The following is a 13,407-nucleotide window of genomic DNA, read 5'->3' on the forward strand; positions in this document are numbered from 1 at the left end:
CTGACCCATAGAGAGCCCCTGTCCCATCACTGACAAGTACTGACCCATACAGTTCCCCCTGACCCATCAGGACAGGTACTGACACACAAGAGTTTCCCCTGACCCATCACTGACCTATGGAGCTCTTTATATTCCATTCAGACTGACCCAGGTGATCCTCATACGATCATTCAGTGTGAAATTTAGAGCTGGAGTTGACTAGAGGCTGTAATTTCTATTTTAATCACATCAACAGTGATGTGACTATAATGAAGACAATAGTGGTGACAAGTTGAGCATCCTTTCAATGTTGCTGATTGATGACTGAGGCAATTGTGATCTTATTGCTGAACAATAATTCTGCCTTGTAATTCATATGAGAGTTTAATAAGGGAGTTATTTAATCTTCCTAAAGGAGAACTGTAAAGTTTTAAGAGGCACATACTGATTACAAAACTTCAAAGTATACTTAGGTGGCCTTAGTGGGGGCACATTAACATCAATTTCTTTTTTTGCTCCTAAGTGGACAGTAAATGGACAAATCTAGTCTATGCTGAATTTTCTGGACTTAAAGAATTGGGAGCTCCCTCTGGTATTACAATTTCTGAAGGATGTAATGTGTGAAAGAAGAAAAGATGACTAGAATTTATATAGCACCTTTCTTGACCTCAGAATGTCCTAAAGTGCTTTTTTTTGTTGTAATCACTCTTGTAATAACAACAACATGCATTTATATAGCATCTTCGCCAGTAAAATGACCCAAGACAATTCACCCGAACGAAACTACATATGACACCAAGCCACACAAGGAGATGCTCTGGCTAATCAATAAAGCAGTGTTTAAGGAGTGTTTGAAAAGAGAAGATGGTTGATAGGCCTTAGGAGAATTTCCAAAAAGTAGGCCCTCAGCAGCTGAACAAAGAATCATCAGTAGTGTAGAGCTCAAAATCAAGAGTATGCAATAGTCCAGAATTAGAGGAGTACAGATATCTAGGAGATTACAGAAATAGAGAGAGGAAAAGCCATGGAGTCATGTGAAAAGGGTGCAAACTTCAAAATTAAATCACTGGCCAACTGGTAGCCAATGTAGGTCATTGAACACAGGAGTGTTAAGTTCAGGGAACTTGCTGGGAGTTAGGATAGGAGCTTCACAAACTAGGGTGCATTAATATCTATGCTGTAATGTAAGTAAGCTCAGAAATCCACCCGTTATTCAGAATCACCTGCTGTAAGATGCAAGTTCCTGAGCTAGACTGGATGTTGCAGTCGTTGCGTGGCCCACCAATAATCCCAATCTAGATACACACATAAAGAATGTAAGAGTTGTTATGTCCTGAACATTTCTGAGTACCAGACCGAGAGCACCTCCAGGATATTCAATGGCCTTATGATGTGGCAGCCATTTTTCTACCTATTGTGGAGCGCTGGGGTTTAACATTTAGTCAATGTCGCTATTCACAAAGTTGCTATTACACATCACAAACTACAGCCACTAACAGATTCTGATTCAATTTAGGATTGATCACCAAGGGAATGACAGCACCGACCATGGTCCTGTTCAAAGCTAAATTTGGGGAGGACAGTATGAAATTAAACAAAAAAGGAGAGAAGCTCCAGGCCATACCAGGGTACATGGTCATGTCTGGTCTTTCCCAGTCGATATATATATTTATGATACACAGACAGCATACAGCAGTTCTGAATCTAAATAACACACAGAGACTCCCCCTCACACACACACACACAATCACACAAATACAGACATACATTCACATGCAAACTCACACAGTGCCACAGAAAATGGTTTGAGGCCAAAACGTTAAGTGCTTTTAAGAAGGAGTTAGGTATAGTTCTTAACGTTAAATGGGAGAAAGCAGGAATAGGATACTGACTTGGATGGTGGGCAGAATGACCTGTTCCTGTTTCTATTTTCTACATTTCTGTTTCGTGAACAGATGTGTGTACGTACTCGTACATGCACTCACACACACAAATACATTCACATACAATTGTGCTCACATACATACTGACACATTAATACACAGGTGCACACACACAAAAAAGCATAAGGCTATACAAACAGACACACACAAGCACGAGTTTGTACAACACACACAAAGTGCACAGCATTCTAAACACACACTCTCTCACACACACGCGCACTCGCGCACACTCACTCTCACACACACTCACTCACACACACAAACAGCCCATCTGCAAGTGCAGACGATATCAAATCAGTTCAGTTAAAACAATCTATCAATTATGATGCAAATTATACCCACACTCCAGTAATGTATTCAGCAAATGATTAAACATCTTGACTATGATCTGACTGGTGCATATTTAATCAGAAAATGTAACAAGACTAAGGCATGCTGGTGCAATGTTAAGAGGTGAGGGGTTTGCTGAGGGTTGGGTGGGTGGGAAGGGGTGCGAGGTGAAGAAAGGGGGAGGGGAGAATGTTCACTTGACTCTGGTGTCACGCGCGAGGTGACCTGCTCGAAGGAATTTCCACTCGGATGGCTTCGTTGGGTGACCAATCTAGTTGCCAAGATCCATGTCTTTATTAATTTCATTCTGTATGAGTCCTTTGCTGAATTGCAGCATCATTTTACAAGTCACGCTGACCTCATTCGCACACTGTGGCACAGATTGTCTCGAAACCTAAATATAGGTTTGTGCCTGAGCTGCGAAACAGGTCACTGCATTCCCCCAGATTTAAAAGAATATTACACTGCCGGTCGGTCATGATGGTGCTTGTCAGACTACCACTTGTGGATTCAGGAATCTACAGTTTACCAAAAGGTAAACAAGATGCCAGAGCTTAAATATCACTGTTTGCAAGATTAGTGCATATTGGCACACAATTTCTTTGGATGCCCATATATGCAGTGCCTTTAACAATGTCAGGGATGTTCAAGTTCACAGTCAACAAAGTGTGCTCACTGCTATTTTTTATAAAAAGCATAAACGTGCAAAGCAAGATCCCAGAAGTGACAATCCATTAACAATCTGTTTAAATTATGTTTTTTCCTTGAAGGATATTATATCCATCAGCAAACATGGAGATAATTTTCCTGTTCTTTTTCAAAACCGTGCCATGGGATCTTCCATTTCCATCTGAGGATGGCAGCACGTCAGTTAAATGACTCATCTGAGAGATGGCGTAGTTTCCCTTATCTGATCTTGCAGCACGTCTCCGACAACCTTGACCAAAGACGAATTGCTACAAAATATGCAACGTTTTGTTTTCCCCATTGCTGATTTCTTTCACTTTAGGCAGCAATAAAATGGATAGATGTATAACGTCTGAAGGTAATAGACATACTTGGGATAGAAGTGCCTGAAGGACTCTTGTGATAGTGTCCTTACCTCTGATCCGGGAGGCCTGGGTTCAGGTCCCACCTGTTCCAGAGGTGTATCGTAACATCTCTGAATACGTTGATTGAAAATATCCAGCACTGCCTGAATCCCCATACCCTCACTTTGCTCTGACCTGTTTACTTATCCCCACCTCCCTCCCGTGCTCACCGGCCTACAATAGTTCCTGATCAAGCATTGACTCAAATTTAAAATTCTTATCCTTGTTTTTCAAATCCACACTATGCTCCCCCAACCCTTGTCATGGTCCCAGCTCTCCATGTCCCTGTAATCTCTTCAATCTGCAAATCCCTCTGAGGTCTCTATGTTCATTCAAATCGGCCCTCATGCCCCTCCCCAATTTTCTTGCTCAAACCTAGCAGCTGTGTCTTCAGCTGCCAAGGCCCTAAGCTCAGGAAATCTCTCCTAAATCTCTACTTCTCTCCATATCTCTCCCTGCCTTTAAAATGCTCTTTTTTCTTACCTCTTTGACTAAACCACCCATTCCGACATTCTCTTGTGCGGCTAGAGACTTGAGTTTGTCTTGGTAAATCTTCTGTGAGGTGCTTTGGGTCGTTTCACAATGCTGGGATGGCACTACATATAATTGGACATTGCTGCTGTTGCTATGTCTATGACTATGCAGCCTCTGTGTGATACCAAAACACTAACTTCCACATTTTGTTTATAATCAGTGCTTTATTCCTTTTGGACAGCAGAGTTGCCATTTCCAGGAAGTGACACACCTGTCCCCCATAGACAAGTGGTTCCAGGTTAGACATGACACAGGCCATAGACAACAGGAATACATCTCTATACCAATCCGACAATATGCCACAAACCTTCGCCCTCAAAACAGTTACACTGGTGTGACTCATCGATTGCCCAAATGAACTATCCCCCAAATAGGGGATTGCTGTTTCATGTGAATTGTGGGCTGCTTCAGTGTTGTGGACCCAGGACAAAAGGAGCTCATGTCAATCCTTCCCGTATTCAATTTGCTCAAGCCTGGCTTCTAACAGTTCAGAGATTGGAAGACTTTAATACAGAAGTTCTTCCTCCTTGTTTTCAAATGCCTCAATGGCCTGGCGTCTCTCCAACTGTGCAACCTTCAAGAAAATCACTGCAGTATTTCAATTCCAGACTCTTGCCCATCGCCCTTTCCTACCCTGGCTCCATCAGTGTTGGCCATGCCATCAATACTTAGGCCCCGGTTTTGAGATTTTTCTCCCTCAACTCCTACAGCTCTTCCCAACTCTTAAGATGCTGCTTTTGAAGGCTACCTCTTTGATCAAACCATTGGTCACTCTTCCTAATCTCTCCCTTGTTTCAGTCTCAATGTTTTTGTCTGAGAATGTTCCACTGAATCACCTTATCATAGAATTGTAGGATGGCCACAGCACAGAAGAAGGCCATTCAGCTTGTTATCCATGCCACCTTACCTCAATTGCAACTCAAAAGTCTCAAGACCACCCACCTGAGTCCCATTTTTACTCCATACCACTGCAATTTCTTTCCTTCCAGACACAGGGTAGAGAAGATGGCATTTGGTGCGCTTGCCTTGTCAGTGCATTGAGTATTGGAGTTGGAAGGTCGTGTTGCTGCTGCACATTTGGAATACTGCGTTCAATTCTGATCCCTTGCTATAAGGAAGATGTTAAACTTGAAAAGGTGCAGAAAATATTTACAAGGATGTTGCCAGGGTTAGACAGTTTGAGCTAAGGGAGAGCCTGAATAGCCTGGGGACTTTTTCCCTGGAGTGTCAGAAGCTGAGGGGTGACCTTGTAGAGGTTTATAAGATCATGAGGATCATGGATAAGGTGAATAGCTGGTCTTTTTCCCAAGTGAGGGGAGTCCAAAACTAAAGGGCATGGGCTTATGGTGAGAGAGGGGAAAGATTTCAAAGGGACCTAAGGGGCAACTTTTTCACACAGAGGGTGATGCATGTATGGAATGAGCTGCCAGAGGAAGTGGTGGAGGCTGGTACAAGTACAACATTTCAAAGGCATCTGGATGAGCATATGAATAGGAAGGGTTTAGAGGGATATGAGCTAAATGCTGGCAAGTGGGACTGGATATCTGGTTGGCATCAACGAGTTAGATTAAAGGGTCTGTTTCCACACTGTACAACTCTACGATTCCATCACACTACTTGGCCAATTCTCATTTGGAAGTCTTGGTGAAATCTGATTCCAGCACCCTCTCAGACAGTGTATTCCAGATCCGAACCGTTCACTGCAGAAAAAAAAAATTCTCCCTCCTTTTGGTTCTTTAGCCAGTCAACGTAAATCAACATTGAATGGTTCTCAACCTTAGAAGTAGGAAACTTTCTGGGTAATAAAAGCTTTCCCAATCTACTTGCCCAGATCCCCAGCATGCAGATGTGAAAGTAACGTTCTGCAGAAGCTGGGAATCTGACATGAAAATATAAGATGCTCAGCAGAGTTATCAGAAGCCTACTTAGCTTTAATCCTATTTTCTCACCACAGATGCTGAGCTTTTCAAGAATTTTCTGATTCAGTATAAAAACAACTTGTTTTAGGTGCTGAGGATCTTAGTGAATTAAAGATCTGAGGCGAATCGACAGATCAAATTACAGCCAATTATCTAGTCATAGAATGATAGAGGTCTACAACGTGGAAACAGGCCCTTCGGCCCAACTTGTCCATGCCTGCCATTTTTCACAATTTAAACTAGTCCCATCTGCCTGCGTTTGGTCCATATCCCTGGAACTGTCCAAATGTTTTTTAAATGACAAAATTGTACTCGCTTTTTTGGGATGAGGACCTCACTGAAAGAGTTGGAGTTTGTGAGCCATCTCAATCTACTATAATAAGAGATAACAAGGTGTAGAGCTGGATGAACACAGCAGGCCAAGCAGCATCAGAGGAGCAGGAAGGCTGACGTTTTGGGCCTAGACCCTTCTTCAGAAAAGTTGACTTGCTAGGGCCATTTCCAAAATGCAGTCAAGAGACAACGACATTGCTGTGAAGTCATGTGTAGGCCAGGCCAGGTAAGGAATGCAGATTTCCTTCCTAACGGACATTAATGAACCAGAGCACAACTGATGAGAATTGTCACGGACAATAGTACTGACAGTAATTTCAGATTTTATTAATTGCATTTAATTTAATTCCACCAGCTTCCCTGGTAGATTTTAACCTTCATCTTACGGGATCTGGGACACTGATCTAGTGACATTGCTGCTGCACTAAAAACTTCTCATAATGGCACAGCTCATTAATCAGCTGGGGAGAAATTTGCTTTGCCACTGCAAAGTACTTGAAAGGATTAACCTCCAGTTACATGGGTTGAATTTACAGCAAATACTGTAACTCTGTCTAAAATCATTGCAAACTAATGCTGGCTTTTAATGGGCTCGGGATCTTTTCCAAGTTCAGCCAACTCTTAGCTTCTTCCAGGAAGCTTTGCTTGAAAGTCACATTCACAGAATTCCCTACAGCATGGAAACAGGCCATTCAGCCCATCCCATACTCCTCCAAAGACCATCCCAACCAGATCCCCAATCCCCCAACCATATCCCTGTAACCCTGCATTTACCATGGCCAGTTCATCTAGCCTGCACATCCATGAACACTATGGGCAATTTAGCACAATCTAACCTGCACATCTTTGGATGTGGGAGGAAACCAGAGCACCCAGAGGAAATCCACGCAGAAACAGGGAGAATGTGCAAACTCCACACAGACAGTAGCCCAAGGGTGGAATTGAACCCAGGTCCCTGGTGCTGTGAGGCAGCATTGTTAACCACTGAGCCACCATATTGTCCATTTGGAGAAACCCACATTGGCTCATCTACCAACTCGCAAACCATCAACAATAACGTCATTCAAGAGGTGTCCTCCCCACAGAATATCAATGTTCACCCTGCAGATCATGACCTTTCACCCTGGAGATCACGGGTCCCACCCACCTTGTAAATTACAGTCAGTCCTATTCAATAAAAAAACAACACAATGCAAGAAAGGTTTGACCCCTCAAGCCTGCTCCACCAGCCAATAGGATCAAAGCTGACTTGATTAGCCATCCTCGCAGAGAAGAAACTCCTCAACTCCATCTTAAATGAAAGAATCATAAAAATGGTCTCTGTCCCCTTACGATGCCAAGACATATAAGATTATTGGGTAAGTGCTGGAAAATGGGATTAGAATAATGAGATGGTTGTTTTTGACCAGCACAGACTCGAGGGGCCAAAGGGTTATTTTCTGTGCTGTGGATCTCTGTGGTTCTGTGTTGAAACTGTTTCTCCTGGTTCTCAGGCTCCCCCACAACAGCTGCCTATTGCTAATAGCCCAGAGGGCAGTTGAGAGTCAACCACATTGCTGTGGGTCTGGAGTCATATGTAGGCCGGACCAGGTAAGGATGGCATATTTCCTTTCCTAGATGACATTAGTGAATAAGGTGGCTTTTTCTGACAACCAATGATGGTTCATGGTCATATTTAGACTCTTAATCCTATTCCTCATCATTTCCCCCTTGAGAAATGCACCAATTTGCCACTTCACGTCCCACTGTCATCTTTCGCTGGGTTATCCTTCTACAAATCTCAGAGCTCCAAGATAACAGACATGAAGGCATTCACCCAGCTTCCTTTTGTGACTCCCTAATGGTTGCTAGAGAACAAGAATACTTCCTTCACGTACCTGCACATGATTTCATGAGTGAGGAGCACCCGACACATCTCTGGATTCTTATCCTGCCCTTCGTATATGATTGCCTGCAATATGAGAGAAAAATAATCATTAGGACAACCTTTAACCTGTTTGTAAGCTAGAAGGCTCCCACGCAGTACAGAGGGAATGCTGCACAGTCAGAGGTGCCACCTTTCAGGTAAGACATTGAACCTGAAGCCCCACCTGCCCTCCTAAGTGGATAAGGTATCCTAAGGTATTACTTTGAAGACAGGAGGGGAGGTCTCTGTCCCAACCCCTACTCCCAGAATCCTGCCCAAAATGGATCATTCAACCAACATCAGAAAAATAAGCAGATTATCTAGTCATTATCACATGGTCTAATGTAGGAGCTTGCTGAGTGCAAACTGGCTGCCACAGTTCCTATATTACAATAGGGACTGCACTTCAAACATTTTCAAGTGACTGTAAAGTGCTTTCAGACACCCTGGGATCAATTCAGACACAATCTAATTACAAGCTCTTTCTTGATAGGTTGTGCGTCTGTAACGTTGAACTGAGCCATACCATTGGAAAAGATTCCTCCAGCTCAGCAGAGCTAGGGGAGGTGTGGCCTAATGGTATTATTATTGCTGGACTGTTAATCCAGAGACCCAGGTAATGGTCTGAGGATCTGGGTTCAAATCCCGCCACAGCAGAAGGTGGAATTTGAATTCAATAATAATAATCTGGAATCAAGAATCTAATGATGACTCATTGCCAATTGTCTGTATCACTAATGGCCTTTAGGGAAGGAAACTGCCATTGTCACATGGTCTGGACTACATGTGACTCCAGGCCTATAACAATGTAGTTGGCTCTTAAACACCCTCTCAGCAATTAGGGATGGGCAATAAAGCCAGAGATGGTCACATCCAGTGAATGAATAATAAAGATAAAGCTAGCTGATCTTACCCAGAGTGGACATCAGTGCGACTCCATTCAGAATCACTGGGCTGGGATTGAGGAAGATCAGCTGGGTCCCTAAATCTAGTGGCTATGAGGGAGGATCTCTGGCTGATTCAGTCCTATCCTGATCCTAAGGCTTTAGCTTACTGTACTTTCTGCAGTTAAACCGCGCAAGTTTGGTAAGGCCCTCTCTAAGCCTCAGCACCGTCAGTGGGTCTGACTCAATGTGGATGGTTGCATTTTTCATTCACCACTGAGTCAGAAGTTGTGGAGAACATCTAAACTGCAGAGTCTCGTGGTACAAGACTGACTCTGTCAGGTGCCCTCAGAAGTATTAAAACAGATGGATTGAAATGAAGGAATGAATTGGTGGAGTTAAGAGCAAATTGAAAACTATTAGGATTATACACATGCAATGACACTTGGCTTATGAAGAAATATGGCTTCTTGCCTCCAGGACTTGGATCACTGAAAGCACACAGCGACTAAACGATATCTGGCACAGGATGGAGATTTTACATCTTATTGATCCTTTCTACACCACTTCTCTCTCCATGTGATATTGATCCATCTATCGGTATTCCTATCATTCATTAATCTAAGCGTGTTCCTGCCTTTCATTCATTTATCAATGTGTTCCTATCTGTTTAACTATCTGTTCAGCTACCCTTCCATTTAGATATCTATTCACTGATTTGCATATCTATTTGTCTATCTCTTTAGTTCACAGTTTAACTCTCTGACTAGATATCTATCTATCTATTTGTCTATTTGCTTGTTCACCGTCTCAGTCTATATTTTGGATTATCTCTTTATCCTTCTGTTTTCTACTGCATCATTCTATATTTATCTATTTGTTTGTTCTAACTGTATCTATCCATGCATTTATTAGTCTATTTATAATAGGTTTATTTATATCGCCATTCATCTGTCTATATCTATCAACCTCTCTAAATAGATCAATGTCTTTCTATCTAAATAAATCTAGCCCTAACCACATACCTATAAAACTATATTGAATTCTCTGTATTTCTTGCTCTTGACCAAACTATTCTTCTACCTTTTCATTTCTTTTTTTGAAAAATGCAATATTTTGAACTGAGCTGAATGACCTTGTTATTTGGCATTCCTGGAACTATGCGCACTTCAGAGACATGGGGGAGAGACAGAGAGAGAAGTGATGGGTGAAAGAGTGTGACTAATCGGACAGTTCTTTCAAAGCGATGGTATGAGTACAGTGGGCTGCATGGCCTTCTTTTGAGCTGCAAGATTTTATGATCCCATGTGGAAATGGACAATTACAAAGCAGGGGTGGCCTGGTGGCTTAGTGGCTTAGTGGTTAGCACTGCTGCCTCACAATACTAGGGACCTGGGTTCAATTCCAACTGTCTGTGTGGAGTTTGCATGTTCTCCCTATGTCTGTGTGGATTTCCTCCCACAGTCTAAAGATAGGTTAGGTGGATTGGCCATGCTAAATTGCCCCATAGTGTCCAGGGACATGTAGATTAGGTGGACTAAAGGGGAATGGGTCTGGGTGGGATGCTCTGAGTGTTGGGTCAAAGGGCCTGTTTCCATACTGCAGGGACTCTATGATCTTCTAAAGCAGAGTAACGTATTGTAACTGCTTGGGAGAGTGCAGAGGTGGGAAGTAGGCATCATTGGCTGAGCCAGTGTTTATTGCCCATCTCTCATTTCCCCCTAAAGCAGTTAGGCATCAAACATATTGCCATGGTTTGGAGTCACAAGTAGGCCAGCAGTTTCCATAAGATTTAGGAGCAGAATTAGGCCATTCAGCCCATTGAGTCTGCTCCATTGTTTGATCATGTCTGACATGCTTTCCTTCCCTAAAGAGCATTATTGAACTAGATGGTATTTTTTTTTCCCCATGACAATCATTTGATTCTTAATTCAAGAGTCCTTTTACTAAAAAAATTCAAAAGGCCACCAGCTGTGATGGTGGGATTTGAACCTGGGTCTCTGGATTAATAATCGAGCTATAATGCCATGATGTCATTGCATCCAATATATGGCTCCAGTTCCTGTGTGACCAGAAATACAAAGTACAAGGTCAGAGTCACTGTGCACGATCTATTGGGGATGTGTGAGCGACCTAAACAAACTGAACTGGCACTGAGGTGACGTCAAGTCGCGGTTTAAAAAGGGCAAACCCTATAGACGGGCCGAATGGCCTGCCACCTTGGCAAAGAGCACTAACATTCTCCACCAGGCCACGCTTTCGTGAGCAACCCAGGGACAACAACAGTAACACATTACAACAACAACAACTGCCTGCATTTCTATCTCCTGCCGGCCATGACAAAGTGGGTTGGGGTGGGGGGTGGGGGGTGGGGGGGTGGTGGCGGCACCGGCTGAAAACAGCAGAATGTAACATGAAGCGCAAAGGTCACAGAAGTTTCTCCTCGTCCACAGCTCAGTTGCTGCCGGGGTCGGGTTACTAAGTGCGAGAGCGGAAATTTATACAACTCTGTCATCTTCGAAGGAACAGTTGGGCTCTGCAACAGTGGTAATGGAGAGATCTGTTTTGACAGAGGGGATGAAAGGGGGAAAACATCCTTCTGCATTTCTGCAATTGTCACTTTTCCTGGGAGAACATGAAGAAAAAGGGACAAGCAGCAGGAAAAGTAAGAACCAAGAATTTGCAGGTTAAAGACTGAAAGTTCCCACTGCTAAAACATTGCTGCGTTTTAATTTAAAGCGAGGCATCTCATTACAGTGCAGGGACTGAAATACTTGCGACTGAAATGAAGAGTAAAGCTCACTCAAATCTGGCTCAACTTTCAAAGAGCACCCCCTACTGCAGTAGTCTGGTAATTCCTTTCCATTTCCCACAGTAAGAGACCTCTGCAAGAGCTTGAGAAATTGGCAATGAATATGGGATGGTTTTACACCCTGGGCTCTTGCCCACTCCCAGTTGGATTCAAACTACCCAAATTCACCAATTGAACACAGCTATGCTTCAACTCCTGTAAGACCTGTTTGCAAAGGGAACATCCCCCTCCAATCTATTTTTAATGCATCTGTATGCTGCACCTCTGTCTACTGTGGTTACGTGGCGTTAAGCATATTCTTTTTGTCATGCTCATGTTATGGGCATCAGCAGCAAAGCCTTGCATTTAAAGCCCATCCTTTGCCGCTTTGAGAAAGCAATACTGGAGGCTTTCTTAAAAAAAAACCGAAAGAACTGCGGATGCTGTAAATCAGGAGCGAAAACAAGTTGCTGGAAAAGCTCAGCAGGTCTGGAAGCATTCGTGAAGAATAAACTGAGGAAGGGTCACCGGACCCGAAACGTTAACTCTGATTTTTTTTCTTCACAGATGCTGAGCTTTTCCAGCAACTTCTGTTTTTTGTTGTTTTTGGGGGCTTTCTTGTTGAACTTGGCAATGCGCTCAGGCGGTTTCACGGAGGGTAAAGAATTGTTCAGCCACTTCAGAAACAACAGGACTATGGCAGAATAAGAGGTTAGGATTCATTTTCAAAAAGCCAGCACGGGCACATTGGACCCAAATGGGCTCCGAGCACTCTATCATTCAATGAATCTTTAAAAGGCACCACATAAATGCAAGATGTTTTTGCCTGTTTTCTCTCTTTCTTCTCCCTACTGTTTCCTCTTCATACCATCTCCCAGCATGGACAATGGCCATGCAGCGGCACAGTAGTAATGTCAGCTGATCCAAAATCCAGAACCCCAGACTAATGACCTGGCAAGGAAAACAGAGAATGCTGGAGAAACTCAGCAAGTCCAGTAGCATCCGCAGAGAGAGCAACAGGGTATCAAGACCAAGGTATCTCTGCTTCAGAACTAAAGACATGGGTTCAAATCCCATCGTGGCATTTCAAATCAACCACAAATTTGGAATTGAAAGCTAATGAAGATAATGAAACTACCTTTGACTGTGATTAAAGAAAAAACCTATCTGGTTCACTAGGGCCGTTTACGGTTGGGAATCTGCCATCCTTACCCGGTCTGGCCTATGTGACTCCAGACCCACAGCAATGTGGTTGACTCTTAACTGCCTTCTGCATTGACTGAGCAAGGCACTCATTTAGGGAGGGGCAGCAAACACTGGCCTTGCCAGCAATGCCCACATCCCATGAAAGAATGAAGAAACGAAAATCAGAAAGCATTTGTCGTGTAACGGCACAGCAAGAGAGCAGGCATGTGTGTTGACATTGGATGTGTGAATAGGAAAGAAAGGAGAAGAGAAACACAGAAAAAGAAAAGGGAGGGGATGGAAGCAGTGAACTGATAATAAAAATAGGTGAAGGGACACATAATGAGCAATGAATATATAATGCTGCAGATACACAAATCCACGGGTTTATAATGTATTCTTTAGCGCTGGATTGAAGCTATTAGGGCTGAACACAGGCAATGACACCCAGTTTATGAAGAAAAATGGTTTCTTCATTGCTAGAATCTGGTGTTGTGTGCAGCAGCAGGAGA

General features: G+C 43.2%; 1 protein-coding gene across 7 annotated transcripts in view; it reads right to left on the reverse strand.

Annotated features, from left to right (window-relative positions):
* The window catches only part of LOC109923201 (transcription factor COE3-like), a 417,628-nt gene that overhangs the window by 388,701 nt on the left and 15,520 nt on the right, over positions 1 to 13,407 (reverse strand). For all 7 annotated transcript variants that reach the window (XM_048597446.1, XM_048597464.1, XM_048597443.1 and 4 more), the window contains exon 5: positions 8,007 to 8,080. In XM_048597446.1, coding sequence (XP_048453403.1) covers positions 8,007 to 8,080 — 74 coding nt within the window. The remainder of the gene's footprint in view (positions 1 to 8,006; positions 8,081 to 13,407) is intronic.

Source organism: Rhincodon typus, chromosome 1 (genome assembly GCF_021869965.1).
Source record: "Rhincodon typus isolate 14 chromosome 1, sRhiTyp1.1, whole genome shotgun sequence".
Classification (NCBI taxonomy): Eukaryota; Metazoa; Chordata; class Chondrichthyes; order Orectolobiformes; family Rhincodontidae; genus Rhincodon; species Rhincodon typus.